At 42.3% G+C, this 25,487-nt stretch overlaps 1 protein-coding gene across 1 annotated transcript in view; it reads right to left on the bottom strand.

Moving 5' to 3' along the window:
• Pamr1 (peptidase domain containing associated with muscle regeneration 1) overlaps positions 1–25,056 on the bottom strand; it is an 88,742-nt gene extending 63,686 nt beyond the window's left edge. Inside the window, exon 1 of the mRNA XM_034496421.1 lies at positions 24,673–25,056. Coding sequence (XP_034352312.1) covers positions 24,673–24,745 — 73 coding nt within the window. The 5' untranslated portion in view covers positions 24,746–25,056. The remainder of the gene's footprint in view (positions 1–24,672) is intronic.
• Positions 25,057–25,487: the final 431 nt, after the last annotated feature.

Below are 25,487 nucleotides of genomic sequence, written 5' to 3'. Positions count from 1 at the left end.
AGAAAGAGAGTTACAGACAAATTTCTCTTATGATCATGATGGGAAAATACTCAATAAAATACTTGCAAGCTGAATCCAAGACCACATCACAAAGATCATTCGCCATGATCAAGTATGATCAGAGATGCATGCGGGGTTCAATATATGAAAATCTGTCAGTGTAATCCACTATATAAACAAACTGAAAGAAAAAAAACCTACATGATCACCTCATTAGATGCCAAAAAAGCCTTTAACAAAATCCATAATCCCGTCATGATTAAGTCTTGCCTAGATCAGGAATACAAGGTACATACCTAAACACTTTAAAGAAAATATACAGCAAGTTTATAGCCAACATCAAATTAAATGGAGAGAAACTTAAAGTAATTCCACTAAAATCATGGACAAGACATAGCTGTCCGCTCTCTCCATATCTCAATATAATACTTTAAAGTTTTGCAAAGAGCAATAGGACAACTAAAAGAAGTCAAGGGGACACAAATTGGACAGAAGGAAGTCAAAGTATTGCTATTCACACATGATATAACAGTATACATAAATGATCCCAAAAAGGAGTACCAGGGAACTCCTACAGTTGATAAACATCTTCAGCAAAGTGGCTGGATACAAGATTAACTTAAAAAAAATCAGTAGCCTTCCTATAATAAACAACAAACAGGCTGAGGAGAAATTAGGAAAACAACACCTTTCACAATACCCACAATATAAAATACCTTGAGGGTAACTCTAACAAAGCAAGTGAAAGACCTATGTGATAATAATTTCAAGTCTTTGAAGAAAAAAAATGATCAGAAGATAGAAAGATCCCTCATGCTCATGGATTGATGGGATTAATATAGTAAAAAATGGCCATCTTACCAAAAGCAATGTACAGATGCCCCATCAAAATTCCAACAGCATTCTTTACAGACCTTGAAAGGACAATTATCGACTTCATATGAAAAGCAACAACAATTTTTTTAAACCCAGGGTAGCTAGAACAATCCTGAACAACAAAATAACTTTTGGAAGTATCATTATCCCTGATTTCAAGTTGTACTACGGAGCTATAATAATGAAAATCCATGGTATTGTCATAAAAACAGACATGTTGATCAATGGAAATAAGTAGAAGACATAAATCCAAGCACCTGATATATTTTTTTAATAAAGGCACCAGAAATATATAATAAAAAACAGACATCATCTCTAACAAATGGTTCTGGTCAAACTGGATCTTTTCATGTAGAGGAAGGCAAAAAGACCTCTATTTATCGCTCTACACAAAACTCAAGTCCTGTGGATCAAAGACTTCAAAATAAAACCAGATACACTAAACGTGACAGAAGAGAAAGAGGGGATGCAGCTCTGAATGCATTGTCACAGTTCTTGAACAGAACACCAACAGTGCAGACACTAAGATCAGCAGTTAATAAATGGGATCTCATGAAATCAAAAAGCTTCTGTGAGGTAAAGGATAGCAACATTAGGACAGAGCAACAGCCTATAGAATGGGAAAAGATGTTTACAAACTCTTCATCCAATAGAGTACTATTACCCCAAATACATAAAGAACCCAAGAAACAAATGTCAAAAAATCAAATATTAGATTAAAAAAGATCCCTCAAGAGAGGAATCTTAAATGGCTTATAAACACTTAAAGAAATGCATTTCTACTCATCATGGAAATGTAAACCAAAATTACTTTGAGATTCCATCTTATACCTGCCAGAGTGGCTAAAATCAAAAACTCAAGTGACAGCACATGCTGGTGAGGATGTAGAACAAGGGTACCACTCCTCCACTGCTGATGGGAGTGCAAACTTATACAATCACTATAGAAATCAATATGTCCGTTCTTCAGATAATTGGGAATTGATCTATCTTAAGTCCCTGCTATATTATTCTTGAGCATATACCATAAAACATATATATGTGTTTCATCCTACCACAAGTACACTTGCTCAATCGTGTTCATAGCAAGTCTATCATAATATACAGACTCTGAGAAAAACCCTTAACAGAAGAATAAAGAAAATATGTTACATTAACACACACAGAGAGTATTACCCAGCTGCTGAAAAAATGATATCATGAAATTTGCAGGCAAATGGAAATAAATAGAAAATATCTTGAGTGAGGTAACCCAGACCCAAGAAGATAAATATGGTATGTATTCATTTATAAATGGATATTAGCCATTAAGTAAATGACAGCCAACCTACAATTTGTAGATTCTGAGAGGTTAGATATAGAAGAAGAGACTGGGGCTAGAAACACATGGATCTGCCTGGAAGAGGAAAATGGAGTAGATTTCATGGGTGGACCCAGGATGAGTGGGGCCAAGAACAGGAGTGTTAGGGAGGAAGTAGGTTTGAGGGAGAGAATGTGAGGAGAGACAGCTTCACTTGAGGGGGGTTTAGGGGTTAGTGTGAAAAGCTAGTATAATGAAAACTACCTAAGTACATGAAGGTGACCTCAATGAAGTCTCCTAATAATGGAGGATAGAGCGTCCCAACTGGCCATCTCCTATCACCAGACAAGGCTTCCAGTACTGGGACTAGGTTGCATTCAATTGAGTTGTTGGCTAAGGGGATCCCATGGAAATCCCCAAACAACTGAGGCTGTTGCTAAAACAATGTGTTTTACATCACAAACTGACAGCAGGGCACCATTGCTGAGGACATTTGCTCAACTCATTGACTATGGAGAAGTCAAATTGGTACCCACATGGATTCATCCCCTACATTCTAATGTCTTTGGTGTGCAAAAGACTACCAAAAGAGAAACATAACCCAGCCTTGGGTTATTTAACCTACAATCTGTCCTGACTCCAAGATCTATCAGAGCAACAGTGACACAGAACTTGTGGAAATAGCTAACCAATGTCTGAATTGACTTAAAACCCACTCCACAAGACGGACCCATAGCCAACACTGTGAATGACCAAGAATCAGAAACTAGATAGGCCAGAGACCTAACACAAAATCAAATACTACTGGTGCTAAAAAAAAATCAATAAATTGACTACTAATAATATTCTGCTATACTCATAAATCAGTGCCTTATTCAGCCATCATCAGAGAAGATTCCTCTCTGATGGAGAAGCTTCCTCAGCAGATAGGAACAGATGCAGAGACCCAAGGCCAGACATTACATGGAGAGAGAGTCCTTGGAGCATACAGCCCTAAATAGAATGTCTCCATCAAATCCCTCCCCTCAGAGTTCAGAGGAACTCTGTAGAAGAGCGGGTCAAAGAGTGTATGATCCAGAAAGAATGGAGGACACCAGGAAAACAAGTCCCCCTGTATCAATTAAGCAAGGTTCTTACGAACTCACAGAGACTGAAGCAGCAAGCTCAGGTCCAAGACAGGTCTACACCAAGTCCTCTGCATACACATGATAGCTTCCAGCTTAGTATTTTTATGAGTGTATGAACAAGTGGGTTTCTGACTCTTGTGACTGCTTTTGAGACTCTTCCTCCTATTGAATTGCCTTCCCAGACTCAATACTACGGTTTTAGCTTTATCTTATTATGTTTTATTTTGTTATGTTTGGTTGTTATGTCTTAAAAGCTCATTCTTTTCTAATGAGAAACAAAAGGGGAGTGAATCTGGAGGGAAGGGGAAGTGGAGAGAAACCGGGAGGAGTAGAGGGAGGGGAAACTGTAGTCAGAATATATTGTATAAGAATCCATTCTCAAAAGAAAAAGAAGATAAGAAACGCAAAGTCAAGAGGCCAATACTAAAAGCTCTGCTGTGGTTCAGAGATGAAAAGCCTGTTTCTTTCCCTTCCCCTTTCCCCTGTGGTCTTTATTTGGCCACTATTTCTCATCTTTTCTCAGTTTCTCTGACAAACTCTCCTCTCCAAGCTGTTGCCCACTTCAGGTCCATCCACCTTGCTCTTCCCATGGCCTCTGTCCCAGCTCTGTATCACACCTGAACAGGGCCTCCCTGGTCTCATCAGAAGCCCATTGCACAAGCATCCTAGTCCACTGCCTCTATCACACACCACATCCTATGGTTGTATTTCAGTATTTAGAGCTATTTTTATTCTTTCTGTGTTCATTACAGCCAGCCCTCTTTATCTACAGGTTCAATATTCCCAGATTCAAAGACCTTCCAGTCAAATTTTGTAATTAAAAAGAAATTATACTAAACATATAGATATAGATTAGATATAGATTAGATATAGATATATAGAGACTTTTTAAAAATAGGTTTTGTTGTGTTCTATTGAGGGTGCCATTTTAAATTATTTTACATTCTGCTTTTGATAAATGATCTTGAATTCTGTAATTTAGATCTAGAATGTCAGGGTGCATGACAGGGCTATCCTTTTGTCTTTTCAAGTGATTTTTCCCATTAAACAAAAGCAAAGGGGGAAAAAAATCTCATAAAAAGGATAAAATCATTACCTAAACTCTGTAACAACTGCTTACATGGTGTTATACTTTAGTAGGTCTGATTTGCTAGAAATGCTTTAAAGTATATAGAAGAATGGGCTCAGTGCTACACAAAGACTGTAATTTTATATGAGAGACTTGATCAGACATGACCACAAGGGTCCTTGAACCAATCTCCACGGATACAATGTTGGGGTGGCTGTCCTAGTTTATCTCTTGTTTCCTTTACATGACGCAAACCACTAGAAACTGCAGCTAACTCAGTCACAGTGGCCAGCCAGGTTCACAGGCCGTGTGGAGGAAGCAAGCCTTGATTGAAGCTCATCAAACTCTAGAACTAGCATCCCCTCGCTATTCAAATCCACAGGATCCAGCTTGGAGCACTGAGCCAGGAGAGTCAGCTTTACTCTGATGTATGGTACCAACACTGGGACATGCTCTTCCCCTTGGGGAAGTACCCAGAACAGCTGGTCCAGAGGACTTCCACTGTGGGTCTGTCTTCCTCCAATACTACACAGTGACTCATTTGCAAATTTGTAAAATTAATATCTAAGACTTTGTATTTTGACATGGAAGGCCAAATAAGGTTTGTCCTATTTTGGTAGCTGCTGCATCCTATTCTCCAAGTAGCAGATTGGTTCATTTCCATCCTGGATGCCTCCGTTTTATCTAAGAATTAATTCCCTGAAGTAATTTCACTAGCATGTCTTTACTTCTGTGAGCAAGCCCAGCTCTGCCCTGCTAGCCTGTTCTATTAATAGAGCCATCTCGGTCACAGAGAATTACCCCAGGGAAATCTTGCAGAAGGGATTTTGCAGATACAACTTATTTAAGAATCCTGGGATGGGAGAAGGGTGCTGGGTTGTCAGGGTGTGACCAGTATAACCATAATGAGAGTGTAAGATGGTAAGGGTGAGAGTCTGAAAGGGAGGGGCACCGATAGGAGTAGAGCTTAGAGGAGTGAGGGTCTTTGAAAATAGAGGAAGGGGCCATGTGGCAAATGGGAGGAAGGATTTCTATGAAGTATAAAAGAGAAAGCAATGAACCTAACACCCTGATTTTGCCATTCATTTCAGATTTATTTCATATTTAGCTGAATTCCAAAAGTAGAAAGTGATCAGTGTGAGCTATTCGAAGTTGCTAAGTTTGTAGTCATCTGTTGGCAAATCGATAAGGAATTAATTCACTGGATCCACTCAGAGACAGGCTAACCCACAGCAAGTCACATGACCACCCTGTGCCTCATTTCCCCACTAGGCTCGGTACCAAAAGCATGGGTGAGCTGATGGATTAACTCTATCATTCAACAAGCAATTGTTGAGTGTCAGATATGTCCCAGGAAGGAGGCTAACCACTGACTAAAACAGAGAACAGCACGTACCATTCTTGACCGCAAGGAGATTACGGTTTAGTAGAGGAGTAGATGATGCTCAGAGGATCCCACAGGATCGTAAACTGTGATAGGAGAAACTTGCGAAAATAAATAGTCATGAAAGTTCCTTTCAATAAAATGGGCTGGGGTGACATAAACAAAACTATAGGAAGAAAATGATCTATTTCTAAAGATGAGACCATTTCCAGGAGCATAGGACATGACAGATACAGGTCACTGTTTAAAGCTCTTTTTCTCATGGTCTAAGTTTGTGGCCTTTCTTCTTCTCTCAGCTTGAAAGATACAGCAATATGGCCTCTGAAATAGACTTATAAAAAAAAAATAAGCAGATAGCAGATAGCTCATCAGTTAAGAGCACTTGCTAGTCTTGCATAGGACATGAGTTAGGTTCCTAAAACCCATGTTGAAGGATTCACAGCCACCTGTAACTCTAGATCCAGGAGGTCCAGTGCCTCACCCAGCTTCTACACACGTACACACATGTCCCTATGTGCAGGAGTGTGCTCATGCGAGTGTTCATGCACACAGGGAAAAAATCCACATAACTGAAAATCAAAATAAATTATAAAAAATAAGTAGACACATGAAACATCGTCTGGTGGCTTGAGCTGACCAACTAAGGAGGTCTAAAGGTGAAAGAAGCAGACAAGGGGAGAGTCTTGGGATTTTTCTCCATTCATTAGAATTACATTTGTGGGAAGAGTACACTGACGACTGGACTTCAGTTGTTCAAATTTAAGGAGCTTCAGGATGATGATAAGGGCCAGTTTCAGAACTTGAGACCAACAACAAGAGCAGTAGCTATTTGGGGTGTTTTCTCTATGTATCCTAAGGACATTGGCATTTCCATAGCTTTAAAAGCACTTCTGTATTCTTAGGCAATATCTTCAGAGTGTGTTTTCTTTTCAGTTGGAATCATTTACTCTAGCCTTCTCATTACTGAGAAGAAAAAGACTCAGCAAGGACTTTAGTTTCCTTATTTATGGAGGCAGAGAGAAACACCCAAGCACCTTTTCTAGGGAATTCATTCTAAGAAACAAAACAAACAAAAAAAAAATTCCAGGGCTGGCAGAAGCTAACCAAGCTGCTACTGACAGGGAAACAAGCTCCTGGGATGGAGGCCAACTTTACTTTTTATTTGCCCCAGGTTTAAAACTAATCTTCTCAAAGCTGCAGGTATGTTTATGTGGGGGTTATGCATGGGTGGTGCATACACGTAAGTGTGTGGGACTGAGGGTCCATGTGCCCTCATATGGAAGCCAGAGGAAAATATCAGAGATCTTGATCCATCACTCACCATCTTATTGCCATGAGACAGAGGCTCTCACTAAAACAGAAGCTCACCATTTTGTCTAGACTAACTGGCAAGAGAACTCTGAGATGCCCTTCTCTCTCTGCCTTCCTTGATGCTGGAGTGAGAAGCATGCATAGCCATGCCTGGATTTTCACATGTATGCTGAGGACTAAAACTCTGGTCCTTGTGCATCCCTCTGCTCCTGGATTCTCTGCATGTGGATTTATTATCTGCTTTTTCACTGGGTAAGATAATTTTTCATTCCAAAATACTTTCTAAGATTTCATTTTTAGAGCCATTGTAAGTTCATACATAATAAGATTCAAGAGCAGTTGTAGAGACTGGCCATCCAAGCCTACACGTAGTTCCTTACTGAGAACATCCCCCTCTAGGGTGATAACTTGTAACAATCTAGTAATTATCACCCAGTCCGTTTTTATATTCAGTTCACTTCCTGTGATGTACACATCTCACCTTCTCAATTCCCCACAAAATAGTATGTTTTAGTACAAAAGAAAGAGGGGGATATCCTTGTGAAAGCTTTGAGAAGTGAAGAAAATTGTCAATGAAACTTAATAAATATTCAGAAATAGCCTCAACATTTTGGTGACCATCTCTCCCATCATGCTTTCATAGGAGCCACATATAGCCACATCAGTATTAACGTTGTGTAACCACAGAGTCCTCCAACCACTCAAAATAGATGACAGAGTTTGTTTCAGAAACTCCTTTATTTCTACCCTAAGTTGTTTCTTTTGACATAGAAAAGTCAATGGTCATTAGAAAATGCTTCATAACTATCCTATATGCACAAGGGTTCTTCTATGCCCTCTTAAAAAAATCAGAGTTAACCAATACCAGGAGTCACTTAACGTATTAGCTCTGACTTATCGAGAGAATGCCAAGGCAATCTAGACAAGGCTGCTCAGTCAGCACAGCTTCCACAGTCGTGAATATGGCGAAACCAATGAGCAAGACAGGAAAGGCAGCTGGCTGCTGTCCTCATTGTCACCATTGCTACTCTGCATCCACTTCCGCTGTCCTGAAATGTCCTGGCAGTTTGCTTTAGAGTTATCTGGCCCTGCGTAGATGGAGAAACAATTCCTTCAGCAGATTGTACTTTCCATATGCAGAGGGGCAGAGAGGAATCTATTTAAGACATAAATGGACATGATGACCACTGAGGCCGGTCTGAAGACTAGGGACTCTGGTTGAAAATAGGAATCTTTCTGCCCCATACTCTGTTGATGCACCACGTCATTTGTTATAACAGAGATGCTGGTCAGGACCACCCCAGAGGTGTCAAGGAAAGCCATTGTTACCGTATGCTGGCACCTCCACATGCTGACTCCTTCAAGGTGTCAGAGGTTGCTTTTGAGTCCACCAATGCCTCCACAGCCATCCCATCTAGCCTCATTTGATTAACACTTCTGAGGTTTCTTTTTTAAAACTATATTTCACTTATAAGTCTTCTGGGACAAAAAGGGAGGAAAGGCGCAGGAACCATGGAGATACACCATTAAGCTGCTCGGGCTTCTCACTCACCGCTGCTCACTGCACCTCTCCACGGCAGTCTGTCTGCCTGTACTGCTTCTTCACACTACACAACCTTCTTCCCTGCTGGAAGGTCTGGTCAACAGACAGAGCCAGGGCAGAAGAATACGACTCTAGGTAATATTGACAGAATGCTTCCTGGCCTTGGGTGACTACATCACTCCTCTGGAGATTTTAGGACCATTCTGTCTCCCAGCAGTCCTCAGTCCCAACCTGCTGAATCCTACATTCAGTGACCCAGGCTTCCTCTCTCACAGATCCTCTTTCACTAGTCAAATAACGACAGCTACAAAACCAAGTCTTTCATTACCTCATTGTACATACCATGGAGTTGAATGAACTCTTTAGAAATATAATATTTGGAGTTATGTATGCTTGGGAATGAACAGGGAGTAAGAATTAAGTTCATCACTTGCTTTTCTTCTTTCCTCTTTAGTGGCATACAGTTCCATGCTGCAGCTCCGCATCAATCCCTGTTTAAGTCACACCACTCATGGTGGATGGCTGCTGCTCCTAGGAACTCACCAGCTCATTGGTCAAGTCCACACAACTACCATTTAAAGTGAATGTTGTTTGCTTCATTTAACAGGTAAGGAAACAGACAGTAAATAGACATCTCATGGTGTACATCTTTTAGGCAAAAGAAGAGAGACCAGAACCCCTCTCTTAGTGTTTTACCAATGTGATAAATTGGTTCCCCAGAGTCTCCACCTCTGACTTTACCATTTAAGAAGAAAGTGAAGAGCTAGGGAGATAAATTAGTAGATAAAGTGTTTGATATACAACGTGAGGATCAGAGTTCTAATCCTCAGCCCCTATATAACAGCACATCTGTAATTCCAACCCTTGAAAGGCAGAGACAGGGGATCTCTAGGGCAAGTTGACTAGCTAAATTCTCCAGATCAATAAGTTCCAGGGTCAAAGCGAAACTGTACCTCAGTAAATAAAATGGAGAGTGATCAAAAAAGACTCCAGAAGTCAACCTCTGGCCCGAGCACATACCCATATATGTGTAGCCATACACATGCAGACATATACAGAAGCATGCACACCATTCACACATAAACACAAAAATGTGTCAAGATAAATTTTAAGAGGAAAGCATCAACTTTATTGGTAAACATAGAAACAGATTGCCAGATTTTACTCTTGGCTCCATCTGTTAGTATGTGACTTTAGATGGATCATCAACTTTCTTGTACTTCAATTCCCTCCTCTGTGAAGTGTAGGAATTGGGAGTACTTGATGATTGGGAGAGAGAACCTGGAGGACTCAGGGAATGCCCTGCATGTTATCTGCAGGATGAAGCTCAGCAGTCGTGTTCTGGGTCATAACAGTAAGTGATTCACACAAAGGAGAGCTTTGCTTCAAGTGATGAGCAAGCTCAGGGAAGGTACCGTTATACTCTGAGGGCACTATAAATGATGGGTGTGTGCCCTGTTTAAGATGATGGTACCATTTAGACTGACCCAGTTTTAAGTATTTCACCTATATTAGCTCATTTAGCCCTCACAACAATCCACTCATATGAGTGTCACTGCAGTTGAACATGACAGTGAGCATTAAACACTCTAAAAGAAACACTTCACATTATAGATGTGAGCCTGGAGTCACACAAGTAGTAAAGATCAGAGATAGAGTTCAAATACATGTAGCCTGTTTCTAGAGTTAGAGCACTTAACCAGTATGCTGGTCTGGCCCACAAACATTATTCCTGATTCTGAATGGCAGCAACAGCCTTAACATATATTGGAGCTTGTTCTGAGCTGGGCACAGACTGCTTGTGTGCATATGTGCATACTGTTTCCCTTGTGTTTGCATGTGTTAACTCATTCTCAATGGCATAATGAGTTCACATTTTATGGATGAAGCAATTGAGACAACAAAAGGTCAAGTACCTTGGCCAAAGATACACAGCACTTAGCAGAGCTGAGACCCTGTCTATATGCATCAGATGACACAGTTCTAATCCACCCAGCACCTGTGCTGAAAACACTTGGATGTCTGGACCCCAATTCAGACTTACTCTATTAATATACTACAGATAGAACCTAAATTTCTGCCTTTCAGAAAAAACAAACACTCCTTTTAGAATTACATCTCTATCACTGTCACTCTGCTTCAACCAGTGTCCTTCCAGTCCATGAGAAGTTAGATTTACATGGGGTATCCCCTCCCATTTGCCTAAAAACCCAGAATGATGTCCCTTACTCCTTAGCAAGAGAACCTTGAGGGGATCCTATACTCTAGGCCCCACATCCATTGAATCTGTTCCTACTTTGTGCTGATAGACAACCATAGACAGGACATCTTGCCACAATGCGGAGGACCATGCAGGGGGAATGACAAATGGCTTTAGAACTCATAGATTGCCACTCACTGGTAATCACAGCTACCTGGGTATGTCTCGGCATGGCACATCCCTGAGGACCATGTGTCCTGAGGATTTCATGCTGTTATGGGGTTCTGCTCTGCTTGCTGCCCTCACCTTCCTCTTAATCTAAGAATTGTATGAAAATGCCAAGGAGGCTTCCAGCCCCTCACTGGGCAGTATTTCTGGCACTCACAATAATAATGTTTGATCTCTTTCAGGCATTGTGGCTGAAGCAGATTAATGATTCACTCACCACCCTAGGAAAGAACTTAGAGATGTAGATTGTCAGCAATGACCACCACCCTCAGAAAAAATTTGAAAAAATAAAGTTGTTAGTGAAGCTAGGTTGAGATGTTTTTACTACTGGCTCTGATGTAGAAAATCCTAGGGAAGAATTTGAAGTTCAGAAAGGCAGTCTTATTAGTTAAGCTCAGGACCTTTTATGGTCAGGGAACAAGAACAATGGCAGCACTGGCTGACACGACTCTCACTGAGACTGGACAGGTAACGATTGATTTCTTATACCCATTTCTGCCCTCAGCTTCCTAATATGATTTATTAAGAATTGCTAATGAGTAGATACGCATTCTGAGGATTTAAGGTGAGACTGATTTTTATATTAAAGTTTAAATTTGTGATTCTTTTAAGATTCTTACAAGACTACTTTTAAAGATAAATAATAAAATAATTACTCCTTTCCTTGTAACCGCAAATTGTCGCCCGCAGGTAAGACAAACTGGCTGAGAAAAGTACTTGCTTGCTTACACACTGTTAATCTATAACCAGTTACTTCATTATGAATGTACATGGGTTTGGCAAATAATTTATTTTCTTTACCTGTACTACAAATGTTATATATTGTATTAGGGAACACACAGTTTTTTCATAATCATTTACTAGAAGAAAACTAAAATGTAATCACATTGTAATTTTAGAGTGCTTGAAGGATTTTTCTGGGTATATAAGCTATGGAAGAAAGAATAAAGTATGGAGGACTGGAACATTGTTCCTTCCATCCATCAACGATGCGTATGTGTGTATATAGTAAAGCTTGACTGGGTTTGTCGGAGCTTGCTCCATCCACCAATTGCATGTATTTATGCGTGTATGTGTATGTAAAATGCTTGGAGGCAGCTTGCTGGAGCTTTGCTCCAACCATTCTATGTATGGATGTGGATGTGTCTGTCTGTAGTTATATATGTATGTATGCATGCATGCATGTATGTATGTATGTATGCATATATACATTTGTTTATATGACTCTGTTATTGGACTCTGTTTCATCTACTCAAACTGTGTGTGTATGTGTGCAGTGTGTGTGTGTGTGTGTGTGTGTGTGTGTGTGTGTGTGTGAATTTTCTTCCTTTCCCTTCTCTAACTGCTGCAGCCCCTATAGGTATCTAGATCCACCTACATCAGCTGCTCTCAACACTGACCCCTCATTGGCTGCCTGCCTCAGATTGCCCTCTTGTGCCAAAGCTTGTCTTTGACACCATAGCCTTTCTCCAAAGCCACAAAGGTGTCATTACACTCAAAGGTGACAATAACCATAAAAGACTTTAGGAGAAGAATTGCACACTTTTCAAACTTTGCCATTCTTATCTGTGTAATTTTTTCTTTTTCAAATAACATCTCTGTTTAAGTCACAGAGAAGGAAGAGTGTGGGAAACAGTGAGTCCTCCACAGGTCCACACATACACAGCATTTCAAGCAATTTCTTCATGTTTCTTTGAACCACTTTTGGTTCTTCCCACCTGCCTTTTAGATCTTCTTCTGTCTCCTCTAACACTTCCTAAGTCTGATTCTTTGTTCCTGTAACAAAATACAAAAGATACGATAATTTATAACTATGGCTTTATTTAGCTCATGTTTCTGGACACTGGGAAGTCTAAGACCATACAATTGGGAATTCCCCAGCTTCTGATGAGGGTCTTCTTTCTATATAACATGTTAGAGGATTTCGTGTGCTGAGACAGTGCAAGCAAGCTAGAGAAAACTCCCTTTATATAACAAAGCCACTGTCTCCAAAACTCAAAGGCTAATCCATCCATGAATAGAATCAATCACCTTCCAAAGGCCCCATCCCTATTTAACGTTTGAACTTGGAGGTTAACTTCTCTACATATAAAACTGGGGGACACATTCAAACCATAGTGCTTCTCATTCACATAGCTTTTTAATAGGGCATATATCACCTCCTGCTGCCTCTCTTTAGGCATGCAAATTCTACATCCACATCCAAGGAGAACTGAAGACCTATAATCTTGGGGAAAACTCCCTGTTGCCTTTATCCCCAACAGCTGTGATTCAGAAGACCTTGATAGCATGCTTCTGGGCTATTTTGAATTTGACAATATAAGATGAATAGATTTTCTTCCTTTGTATTAACATTGGTTACTGGGGGCAAATGTTGAGGTCTAGAGAGATGGCTTAGTGGTTAAGAGCACTATCTGTTCCTGTAGGGGACAATTCCCAGCACCCATTTACAAAGATTGGGAACTCCATCTCCAGGGGATCTGAGACTTGGGACCTCTATGGGCATTTCCACTCACATGCACACACCCATACATAGACATACACCTACACATAATTAAAAGTAATAAAAAGAAATCGTAAAACCAATTGAATAATGCACTCAAATGCACTTGATAATAAAATTGCCTAAAAGTTATATTAACTAAATAATCCAAATGGCCTTGTTAAATAGGATGAAATTTAAAGTGTGCCTTAACATTTAATCTGGATTTCTCTAGACCCAGGTATCTTGATCTTCCACAGACTTCAATCAGGTATGTCCAACCCACAGTCCACCCAAAGGCAGGTATGAATGCAGCCCAACACAAAACCATAAAAGTACTTAAGCATTATGTTTCGTGGTTTTTAAAATAACTATACTGAACCATTTTTTGAGGTAAACTTTGTACATCACGACAATGTGTTGCAATGTCAAAAGGTTGGGCATGCCTGGAATCATTATGTCATTGCCAAGAGCTCATAGAGTTAGGGCTGCAGATTCACAGCCAAATTTCATCAATGCCAGTGGACGCCACATGCTCCTTGTACTAAAGAAAGCTGACAAATAATAAATGTCATGTGCAGGGTGACAAGAAAGGAAGATGGTTTGCAATTGCAATGGTGTGTCCCATCAGTCCTTAACCCCTGGGATTCATGGCAACTCAGGTAGTCTCGACCTTGCTATAGTAATCTCCCTCAGCTCTGCAAGGTAGAATAAAATGAAGGGAACCTTTCACTGAAGTTGTCTGGCTACTCTGCAGTGGAGAGTCATTGGTAGCATCTCCCTTCAGACTATGAAGGGAACCTCAGTATCTCCACTGCAATATAACTGTCCCAGAATCACTTCTGCTGAACACTGTCTCCTGAGTCCCTGCAAAATCCTGCCACTTGTCCCACTTCAAAAAGACCTTAAGGCATTGCACATGAAAAACCATTTTCTCTAAGGTTAGGGAATGTATGGATGAAAAACCCAAGAGAAGATAAGTTTCATAAGATAAATGTATTGAGTCTTTGGGAAAGTTTCTTTTCTGACAGGGTCACAGATGCCTAGGATGGAGCTCAGGACTGATAAAGTGAGTCATGTGTAAGGTACATACTGCTATAGATGAGGAAGTCTTTTATTGCTACTTCTCTATTCTCCATTATGAAATTTATACTCCTGAGGCAAGCAAGACTGGATAGGACAAAAGGGCCATGAAACACCATTCTCTAGACTCAGCATAATTGTTGCTGTCATTAACACACACAACTCTGGTTACATATACTGGGTCCTCACAAAAACCAGTCCTGCCAACAATCAATTAAGGGTAGGGCCACATAAGTCTATTGGTTGTCAAGAGATTCTGGGAGAGGGAAAAATCACTGTCTTTAGTTGTTCACCTTCTGCTGAATTCACCAGGCTCTGATGGATAGTTCAAACCTGTGGTCGCACAGGTGGCTCTGGTTAATCATGGAGTCAGAGGCTAACTTTAATCTCTTGAATATTTCCTATCTACCAGGAAATGTGCTAACTACTTTAAATTGTTTCATTTAAAACTTTCAACCAGTTCAGAGTGTGACCATCATTATCCTTAGACTATAGATTAGAAGGAGTCACTGTCTTAAGTTAGGTTATTACTGCTGTGAACAAATACCATGATCACAGCAACTTTTGTAAAAACAACATTTAATTGGGGCTGACTTACAGGTTCAGAGGTTCAGTTCATTATTATCAAGGCAGGATCATGGCAGCATCCAGGCAGGCATGGGGCAAGAGCTGAGAATTCTACAGCTCGTTTCAAAGGCAAACAGGAGAGGATTGGCTCCAGGCAGCTAGTATGCAGGTCTTAAAGCCCATGCCCACAATGACACACCTACTCCAACAAGGCCACACCTCCTAATAGTGCCACTCCCTGGGATAAGCATATTCAAACCACCACAGTCACCCAAGAAAGTAAATGAGAAATCTGAGATTTGATCTTAGATAGTGTTTTACATCATAGCACATAGCACATCATATATATATATATATACATACATACATATATATATATATCACCTATCCATGAATATATAAGCATCCAAATCTATAGTTATATTCTTCTGTGTACATGCATAAATAAATATGATATACTCATACCAAAACATCTATATTAAAGATGAACCTCATATACATGGTGAGTGGGAGTTGAATCCTTATTGAGAAGATCATGTGTATCCAAGTCCACTCAGACAAGATGCCTTTTATGAGAACAGCTGCTTTTGTTCCTCACCCACGGCCACTGTTGTCATTGCATCTGAAACAAGTCTAGGCAGAGAGAGGAGGCAGGCGATGTGAGGGCAGACAGAAAACATATTGCATGACAGCAAGAACAATATTTTGTAAAGGGAGAAAAGAAGGTCGCAGAAATAACAAAGGCTCAGTGAACAACTGAGATGTATGTGCTCTCTCTCCGGAATACGTCCCAAGAGCAAACAGACACACTATTTCTGGGCTGTACAAATCAGTTATTGTGTGTCAACTACTCCAGAAGTGATGAGGAAATAACTTGAGACTGGGGATGAGAAGAATAGGGGTGGATCTTGGGGGACATGGTCAGTGTAGACCTTGGACCCAATGCTCCCAAAAATTCAAAGGTTGCTCAATTTTTCTTGTTCCTGAAGGGGATATGCATCTAGTTTGGAAGGCAAGTCGCAAGACGTATCAGTCCTCAGAACTACCACATCACTGTGAGTGTTCATTAATCAAATTCACACCCCAAGCCAATCACATTGCTTAAAGTAACTTGAATGCAAGAAGTGAATTTTCTCAATGAGCTGTGCAGCTCGATGCTAGGCAGATTTTTCTTAAAGTATCATGGATGCATCATTCTCTGTAACAACCTTTCAACATCTTGGCAAGTACTAGTAACAACAACATCAGATTCTGCCCATACTTGTAAAAAGTCCATAAAGAAGTCCATACTTGTTTGGACTTTAAAATGCCCCTTTTGCTCTTTTTTCTGTAGTGGTAAGATACTCTGCAATGGTTTACTCCTTTTGAGTGAGAGACTAAAAATTTTACAACCATACTCCATGGAGCACTGACTCTATCTGGGAGTATAAGAGAGTATGTCAAAGAAGGCTCCCTGGCCAAACAACTTTGTGATATATGAATGATGGCTTTCTTTGTTGTTAAGCTCTGCAAATCTATAGTGTAATTTGTATATAATTAATCTCTACATCCCTTGAATTATGTTCTCATAGCCTCCTGGCGTCTCTCTTTTGTTATTAAACATCAATCTGGACTTGTAATTTGTGAAACTCACTTTGTGAGGGAATTGCTAGGGTGAACCTGAAATTCTCTCAACAGGTTGCAAATGTCTTAAAAAAAAGGACTTTGTCTTATTTTTCATGGTATCCCAGCACTTTGAAACATTCTTGGTGTCTGATGGATGCTTGCTAAACATTGCTAAACAGAGCCATGAATATGAACATAAGAGGCAGGAGTACTTCCTGAAGTGAAGGCTATTTGTGACAAAGACAAATGTTAGACTCTTCTCTTGTTATAATGCCATCTTTATTATAGAATCTGGTGATCCATCACAGTCACACAGTCTGGACATTTTTGTCTATTGAAGTTTGTGTCATGTTTCTATAAGGCTTGTGACACTTAGTAATATGTTCTGACACATGAGCCAAGGGAGCCAAGCTTACCCAGAAGAGATTCTAGGCACCATCTGGAAAAGGGCAGTACACCCCCTAGAGGCAGAAAGCCAGGCTAAGAAGTCCTGGACAAAGGTACTTTGCTGACAGCTACATCTTCCCTTAAATTCAGGTCAGACAAGGATATGTTGGATATGAGAGAAGACGCTTACAACCATAATCTAAGCTCAGGTGCCATGTCCTAGGGCACCTAAGACATTCCTTGGCTTTATTTTTAACTCTGGAAGAGGGATTTCATGGTCAAGGGGATTCACTGGTCACCTTTAGTGAAATCTTTAGAAGTAATGAGAAGGGACAGTGGGCTTGAAAATACCAATATTTTAGTTTCTCAGAGTCCTCAAACAAGTTAATCAATTGAAGTGATTTGGACTGATGTGCCTCCCTCCACTCAGGGGTTTTGCATTAAAGTGGCTGGGTTTTCTTCAAACCAATGTTCAGGGTATGAAGACAATCACTGAGTCTCCCTGTGAGCTACAGCTGGCTGAATATGCTCCTCACTCCATTTTGGCAATAGCAGTAGTCATGGTTTTTCAATCACAAAACCAGCTGACCAGACGTCTACTTATGTAGACACACACTGCCAAACCACTAATCCAGCCCTCTGAGACAGCCAGAACCTCTGTGAGGGCAGAAATGAAAACACCAAGCCTGCAGGGTTAAGGCTGTTTTCTCTGTTTTCTCCACATGCCCCTCCCACAGAGGTGGGCAGAGACCTCACCACAGAGGCTGAAGGGTAGTAGAAGTGGGTGTCTTCACTCTATGTGGCACATTTTCTCCAGGTTAAAATGATTTGGTTAAAAGGACATCCTGGTATTTATGGAAAAAGATCTCCTGCAATATCCATTAATTGTATTATGCCAAAAAGAAAAAGAAAAGAAGAGAAGAGAAAAGAAGAGAAAAGAAAAGAAGCTCACAGACCTGCTCCACCTATCCTGTGGCTTACAAGTGTTCAACTGATGATCCTGACAGAACAATTCCATAAGAAAACAGGAAAACACAGTGTCAGGGCCATACTTGAAATCTGTCTTATGCTCAATTCTCTTCCAGTGCAAACACACACATGATTCAGATTATAAAGACTGACCATGGGACAAAACCATGTCCCATGTCCAATCAGAGTGGGATCCAAGCACAGGACAGCCCTCCCTGAAACTGGATGGGTTTTCAGTCTGCTTAGCAGCTGTTTGCTCTATAGAATGGCTTCTCTCAGGATTTACTTGTTTCCACTGGAGCTGATTTCTCCGTTTCTCCAAATGCCCCTCCCACAGAGGTGAGCAAATGACTTCATTTGGGCCAGGCTAAGAACTTGTAGCCTCAAAGGGATAGTCAGATATCAGGGTCTTCCATCATGTAGTCCAGTTGGATCTACTGCTTAGTTGGTACTGTTGTAAACTATTACAGCACAAAACAAGCCTTATGCAGATAGACTATCTGAATTCAAGACAGACACTCAACCGTCAACCTGGGCAAGGATGGCAACTTCACCTAAGTTCCTCCACATGTGAACTTTCCAGTTTCTTCTTATGTTTGATGCAGGGACTGAGAAAATATATAGAAAGCATGTAACATCATAAACTCAGTCAGTTGTTTAGGTAACGAAACTTAGAACTAAAACCCTCAGGTATGCTATAATATGATAGAAGCCCCTTCAAAGTCGCCCCCATCTTTGGTATTTCACCAACAGTGAAGAATTTGATGTGTAATCCCTACTTATTGTATTTTCAACCTACAGGAGCTAAGTCTATCTCACAGGTCATTGCCACCTGGACAAAGGAAAGGAGTGGAGTAGGGTCTCAGCCAGCTTTAATTTTCTACCTTTCTTGAGAGCTGCTGTTTACAGATACGAGGCTTAGCTTGTCATACTTAAACAAACAAACAAAAAAACCCACTTCGTGTTCTTTGTTATAAACTTACAGCTTTGGCTCAGATCTACTGATGACTGACAAACAGAATTCCTTCAACGGGGACCAAGCTTGAAATCTGGTGGGGTTTCCATCACCCATCTGGTAGCTTCTGGTACTCCAGCTAGGCTCTGAGTTCTTTATTTTGGAATTTGAAAACTGGAATACATAACATTTCACTTCCATTGAAAACATACGAGGAAGAGAGGAGGCTGGGTGCCTGTAACTACAAAAAAGCCATGGAGTGAGGCTGACAGTCCCTTCCCATGTTGAGAGATCACAATCTCCCTCATTTATCATGGAAGTGGCACTCTCCCAACATGTACACACCTCTAGTCAGTTTCAGTGTCTAGAGCTGACCTAGGGGGAGGCAGGTAGATGACCTTTCTTTTGTATCAGGAATCTTCTGTCCCCTAATGGAGCAGATGGAAATGATTTTCTAACTTAAGGTGAGTCATAGATCCCTTAGACACCATGGTCTCTGCCAATTCTGTCTCTCCAGTGTAGCACAGATGTAGGCAAGATTGAGTCAAACTCATATTCTATGCCAGGGACACTCAAAAGCCTCCCCAAGACTTCTGAGTATTTACAGGGGCCTTACATGCTCTGTAACACTTCTGCTTCTGAGACTCTATGCTCTAAAGTACTTCATCCACAGCCTCACACTCAGTTTCCACCACAAGCTCATGCACAAGGACATTCATGAGAGAGAAATACTATACCAAAGTGTAAGGTGGTCACAGAGAGAAGCAAGACCAGGTCTTATAAAACATGTCAGTTTGTCATACTTCTGTCCTGCCTCTCAGCTTGGGGGGATGGGGTGCGGCTGGTACCTCCAGCATGCTGCTGCTGGAAAACAGTGCAAGGTCCGAAACACGGTCCACAGTGGTTCCAGGTCTCCTCTCTGGGTACCTAGGTGCCACTGGTGCACAGCCAGAGATGGAGGACCGGAACCAGAGGTGTAAGGTCTACCTTTCCCCTCTCATGGGGTCTGCACAGGCAGAGCCCAGGACAAGAGAAATCCAGTCTGATGGAGAGTGAAGGCTGAGTGTCCCAGAGGGGCTAGAGGGAAAAGGGCCTTCCTGGAGAATCTTAGGCATTTAGTCAACAGCCTTCCCAGCTGCTATCCTTAATGTAGCAGCTCTCTGAAATAAATGGGCTTTGCTTGTTCATACTGGTTTATCTAACGGTGGATGTGAATGCACACACTTTATTCCGGGCGAACCAGGGATTAAATACCTTTCGCAGGAAGGAATCCCCAGGAAGGGAAGCTCATTGGCTGAAGGCTCAGGGCTGTCTAGATACCTCATTAGCATGGAGAAGAACTCCAGGTGTTTTGCTATGTGACTGAGTGACCATGGTCCTCAATAGGCTGTCTTGGTTATTGGTTCCAGAGCAGGTACACGGACAGATAGGGAGAGGCCCCACTCCTACTGGTCTCAGGTTTCTGAGATTCCTGGAGTTTGAGCTCATTCAACCTTGCCAGTTCTTCTATCTGGCAATATGGTCCCACTTGCCTTACATGAGTTGAAACATAGCTAAGGGTTATGCATATAGAGAGCAGGTGCTTTAAAAACTCCTGTTAGCCAACCAATAAGTCTTTAGTGCTCCAAATTCAGTGTCTAGCCTTCCGTGATTTTTCTTCTCCCTACCCATATTTCTGTCCCTATCTCTTTAAGAATGTAGATCAGAAACTCAAGTGCTAGTAGACAGTATCAAACATAAGAAGGTGGGCTATGCCAACTATGGAGAGGAGCCAGTATCCCTCATCACATTCAGGTTCAAATACCCCACTAGATACTTCAGGCAAGTGGCACTGGGTGATCAGTGTGCAGTCCTTAGATCTGTGGCCTCCCTCAGTACCTCAGCTCCCAAGACAGAGAAACAGTACCCTCCAAACATGAATAGCAAGGGATCTCTTCTCTGTTTTGTGTGCCTTAACCTTTGCCAGGGTTAGACATGCTAGAGGGAATGTTACAAGGTAACATGACCTTGAAAATTATGCAGCCAAGGTTTACCTAAGGCTCCACTAATTTGTGTTGTAGATATTTATTTATGTATTTACTTATAGAAAATGGGGTCTCATGATGTAGCCTAGGCTAGCCTCCTGCAAAGTGCTAAGATTATAGGCACAAACCACTGGCCATGTCCTAAAAGTATTTTTTTATTGTAGAAAAAAATATATTACTATTATCTTTATAAGTCATTACCTGCACACATGCATACACACATACACACACACTTATAGCTCCTTGTCATCAACATTTACGTTGTTGATGTCAAATGGTCATCAACATGTATAGTCAAAACCTTTTCATCATATCAAACCATAACTCTGTGTTCATAAAACACTAACTTTCAATTGCTTCTTGTAGGCTCTGGCAACTGACATCTTGATTTCCATCTTAATGAATTTTACTGTACTTTACTGTGGTAGTTTGAATGACAATGGCTCCCCAAAAGCTCATACATTTGAATATTTGGTCCCCACTTGGTAGAACTGTTTCAGAGAGAAAAGGGGTGTGGCCTTGTTGGAGGAGGTATATCACTAGGGGAGGCCTCTGCTCTGCGGCTACAAAACACCAGCATCATTCCCAGTTTTCTCTCTCTCTGCCTGCTGCTTGTGGTTCAAATGTAAGGTCTCAGCCGCTGCTCCAGCCGCGTACCCCCGCCCTCGCTCTGCCATCATAAGCGCTAACCCTCTGGAACTGTAAGCCCAATTAAACTATTTCTTCTGTTAGTTCCCTTGTTCCTGGTGTTTCATCACACCAATAGAAAAGTAACCATGACACTCACAAACTGAATCAGACAATGTTTTCCCTCTTTTTCAGCGGGTCTTAAGTCTAGGTAGAGAGTGTTTGGTTACCACCAATGTATGTGCGCCACTACTGCACTTTTAGGGTTGTTGTGCCATGCTCATCACTGTGGTTCACAGGTGTTATAGCTGGGTAGGTCTGTTGGCTAGTGCCCTCCTTTGGAAGCTTATATGGTGCCTTACGGTACCATCTGAGAGCTAGTCCTCAGAGAGGAAGATTTCAGCTCAGATCAGCTCAGGGGGCTCGGGGTTCTGTGTCTGAAATGCATCCACCATGAAATTATTTTCCTGTTGGGATGCCAGGCATCCTCAGAGTAGATGCTAGGGGAACACCCTCTTCATGCTCCTAACACAACTCCACCCCAGCCAAAAAGGCCGGTTTTCATAGCTCTCCTTGGAATGTGTTAGCCACTCCGTTATGAGGAACCTCTAATTGTTTTCGGGCCACACCTTCTCCCTTGCTTATTCTCCACATTCCCTGTCTTAGCTGGCTGCTCCTGCTCTCTGATATCTGTGCTTCCAATTATCTTCCCTGGTCGGTTTATGTTCATTCCCTACAAGCTAACGTCTGTTCGAAGCAACACTTGTGAACTGATCCGTGTTAAGATTTCATTTCCCCAGAGCCCCATATTTTCAGTGAGGTTTTCCTCTTAGGCAAAGTCCTGCTGGCAGCACTGTTGCAGTCTGGTGGAGTCAGCGGAGTTGGGTTTCCCCTGACATGCTGTTTATGTTAGGTTTATCACTTGGCCCCATGTTTAGATTCTCCTCCTCCAATGTGAATCACATGTCCATGAACAACAACTTCCCGGACCAACCCACGGGGTGTTTACATACCAGATACTCTTTTTAGAAAAGTAATTAAAGGAAATGTCCTTTCCAGCTTTTCTTGACAGGCCCAGGGAGTGGACTCATTCCCTGCAGGAAGAAATATTTTTCTTCTCCATTCTGCTTTCTGTCTTGAGCTCAACAATGGACGTGCTAAACACATAAAGCTGCTATTTGGTTCAGTCAGCAGCTTGGCTGACAGCTCACTTCACACCCTCTTCTGAGCTTTTCCATAGCAAAAGGTAAAAGAGATTCTTAGGTCAACAATAAATGAGTTTTTCAGCCCCTGGGCAAGTTGAGCTGTTTTCTTATTTGTGTGGAGTGATGCTGTCTCATTTGCCACAGCACAGAAGCTAAGCAGAGGAGAGAGCTCATGCCACACTGGGGGTTTGGAACACTGCACCCTGGAACTGAGAGGAAGCAGGATCCTCTAGAGTGGGTGTAGGCCACCCAGCACACCCTAGAGATTTGCATCCAAAGGCCACACATTCAAGTGGGGATGAATCTTAATGCAAAGTCCTCAAGTCCTCCCAAGTGTTTAGACTTTGGGATTATAAGCCCTCCTCAAAGAAATCCTCCTTCCTTCTTTCTTCCTTATCTAGGCTGCACAAGATAACTCAGTGAGGTTAAATTTGGATGAGACAAGCTAACCATCTTCAGGCAAGCTCTGTGCCACTGAGATATATAGCCAGCCCAAACACTTCCACCACTGGGGCAGTAAATCATTAAGGGAAATTTAGCTGAACACAGGCAGGCTCCTGTACGTGGAAATTATTAACCAAACATGGGAAGGGAAGTCTCATGTTTCTAGACTCTCTGTGTTGACACAAAGGGAAGGCTGTGGCCTCTCAACAACACTCCACGTCCATGTCTTTCTTGGGCACTTGCCACTCACCTGCTAGAGCGAAGCCCCCCCCCCCCCCCTTCTTTTGTATGGAGCACAGAGCACAGCCAGCCATCACAGAAAGGCTACAGGAGCGGCTTCACAGGTGCCCTTCTCCTAAGCAAAGTTTCCTCTCCCAGGCAAATCTCAGCTGTGCTCATCTGGTGAGGTCTTACTTTCTCTCCTCTCACCTCACCTCTCCAACTCCACGCCTCACACCTGTAGCCTCTAGCCTCGCCTCTTTGCACCTCAACCCTTCTGCCTGGCATCTCAATCCTCCTCACACTTCCAGTTTCATTCACCTCACACCTTACCCTTGCAGCCACCCAAGACAGACAGACAGATGCAGACAGGAATCCCTGCTCCCTAAGAACCTCTTCTGAGACCTGCCATTCCCTGGCTTCTGCTCCACGATCTGTCAGAATGCCCCAACCTCTCGTGCTACTAGGAGCCCATCTCCTGGGAACTGTGGCTTACAAATAGGACATGTGGGAAACAAAGGAGCCAGGACTCTTTCCAAACAAACGCTGCACACCCAGAAACAGACTGCCCATTTCCTCTAAGCTTCTGCTTCACACTTCCCAGGATGTGCGCTATTTTCTGAGTGAGCAGAGCTCCTGCGCTGGGGGTCTGCTTTGCAGAATTCCCACCTTAAGGCTTTTTTAAGCAGGGTTCATTGGAGAAATACCCACCCAATCCCTGTTCTTCATCCCTGTGAGACTACTTTCCCAGGAAACTTTGACTTTGCAAATCAGAGCCAGTAACTCACGAGGAATGAACTTCCCAGGGCAATGTGGTCCTTTAAAAAGACGATAGATAGATAGATAGATAGATAGATAGATAGATAGATAGATAGATAGATAGATAGATAGATAGCTAGCATGGGATCACAGGAGCTCTCTTCTTTCAGGGCATAGTCTAGCCCCACAATCAGGACTATCATCCTGTTCTTAGGGCGACAACAGGAGCATCAGAGCTCCCAACCAGGAACCCCAGATTATCACTAGAACAACCCCCAACCTGTCCAACTCCCAGTCACTAACAGTACCTCTTGGCAAGGATGAGATGAGAAGGAGCTGCAGGAACGCAAGCCCCAACTGCGCCCATCGGTCCAGCTCCATCGTTCCCGCTGCTGCACCGGGGTGCCGAGTGACTGGAGTGACGCCTAAGCGAGAACAGGGCAGCCGGCTCCGCTCTTGCGGGGACCTCTGCAAGCCTCAGCTGAAACAGAGCTCCGGTTTCAGCCCGCCAGGCTCTCCCACCCTCAGCTAGGGGAACCACCTTCGGCCAGAGCGACGTCAGCCCAAAGCTCTCCTCTTAACCCTTGCGAGGCCCCGGGAGTTGTGACCACGCCTGGAGGCCAGTGCACAGCCACCTTCGGGGAAGCAGCGGGATACCAGAGCCCGCTCCGTCTCGCTGAACTCCCGTGATCAACCTTTGGTGATGGTGAACGTAGAGATGTGTGGCGGGCAGCACCTGGCTGGGAACAGAAGTAGGAATGGTTGTGGGACCTCTCAGATGAGACTAGGAACGATGCTCTCATTCAAACATCCTGCACCTGAGCTAGAAAGCTGAGCGGAGAAAGGATTGGAGGCTGGGATAGGAAGCTAGCTAGCATGGCACTGAGATGGGAGGCTCAGAGGGCAGGATGGTACTAGAACCTGAGATGAGAGGCTTAGAGAAGCTGAGAAAAATGACATGGAAGGCTGGAATTGGGGGGCCAGGACAGGTATTGGTTGTAATCCCCTAAATCAACCAGGCAAAACCAGATTAGAAGAGTGGCCTGGGGTCCAGCGGGATTACAAAACTGTTTGCTGTTAAAGCGCTAGCATCAAAGTTTATTCCCTGAAGTCCGTGGAAGGA

The sequence above is a fragment of the Arvicanthis niloticus genome, chromosome 2, assembly GCF_011762505.2.
Source record: "Arvicanthis niloticus isolate mArvNil1 chromosome 2, mArvNil1.pat.X, whole genome shotgun sequence".
NCBI classification, from domain to species: Eukaryota; Metazoa; Chordata; class Mammalia; order Rodentia; family Muridae; genus Arvicanthis; species Arvicanthis niloticus.
This window is presented reverse-complemented; position numbering and strand designations above follow the sequence as displayed.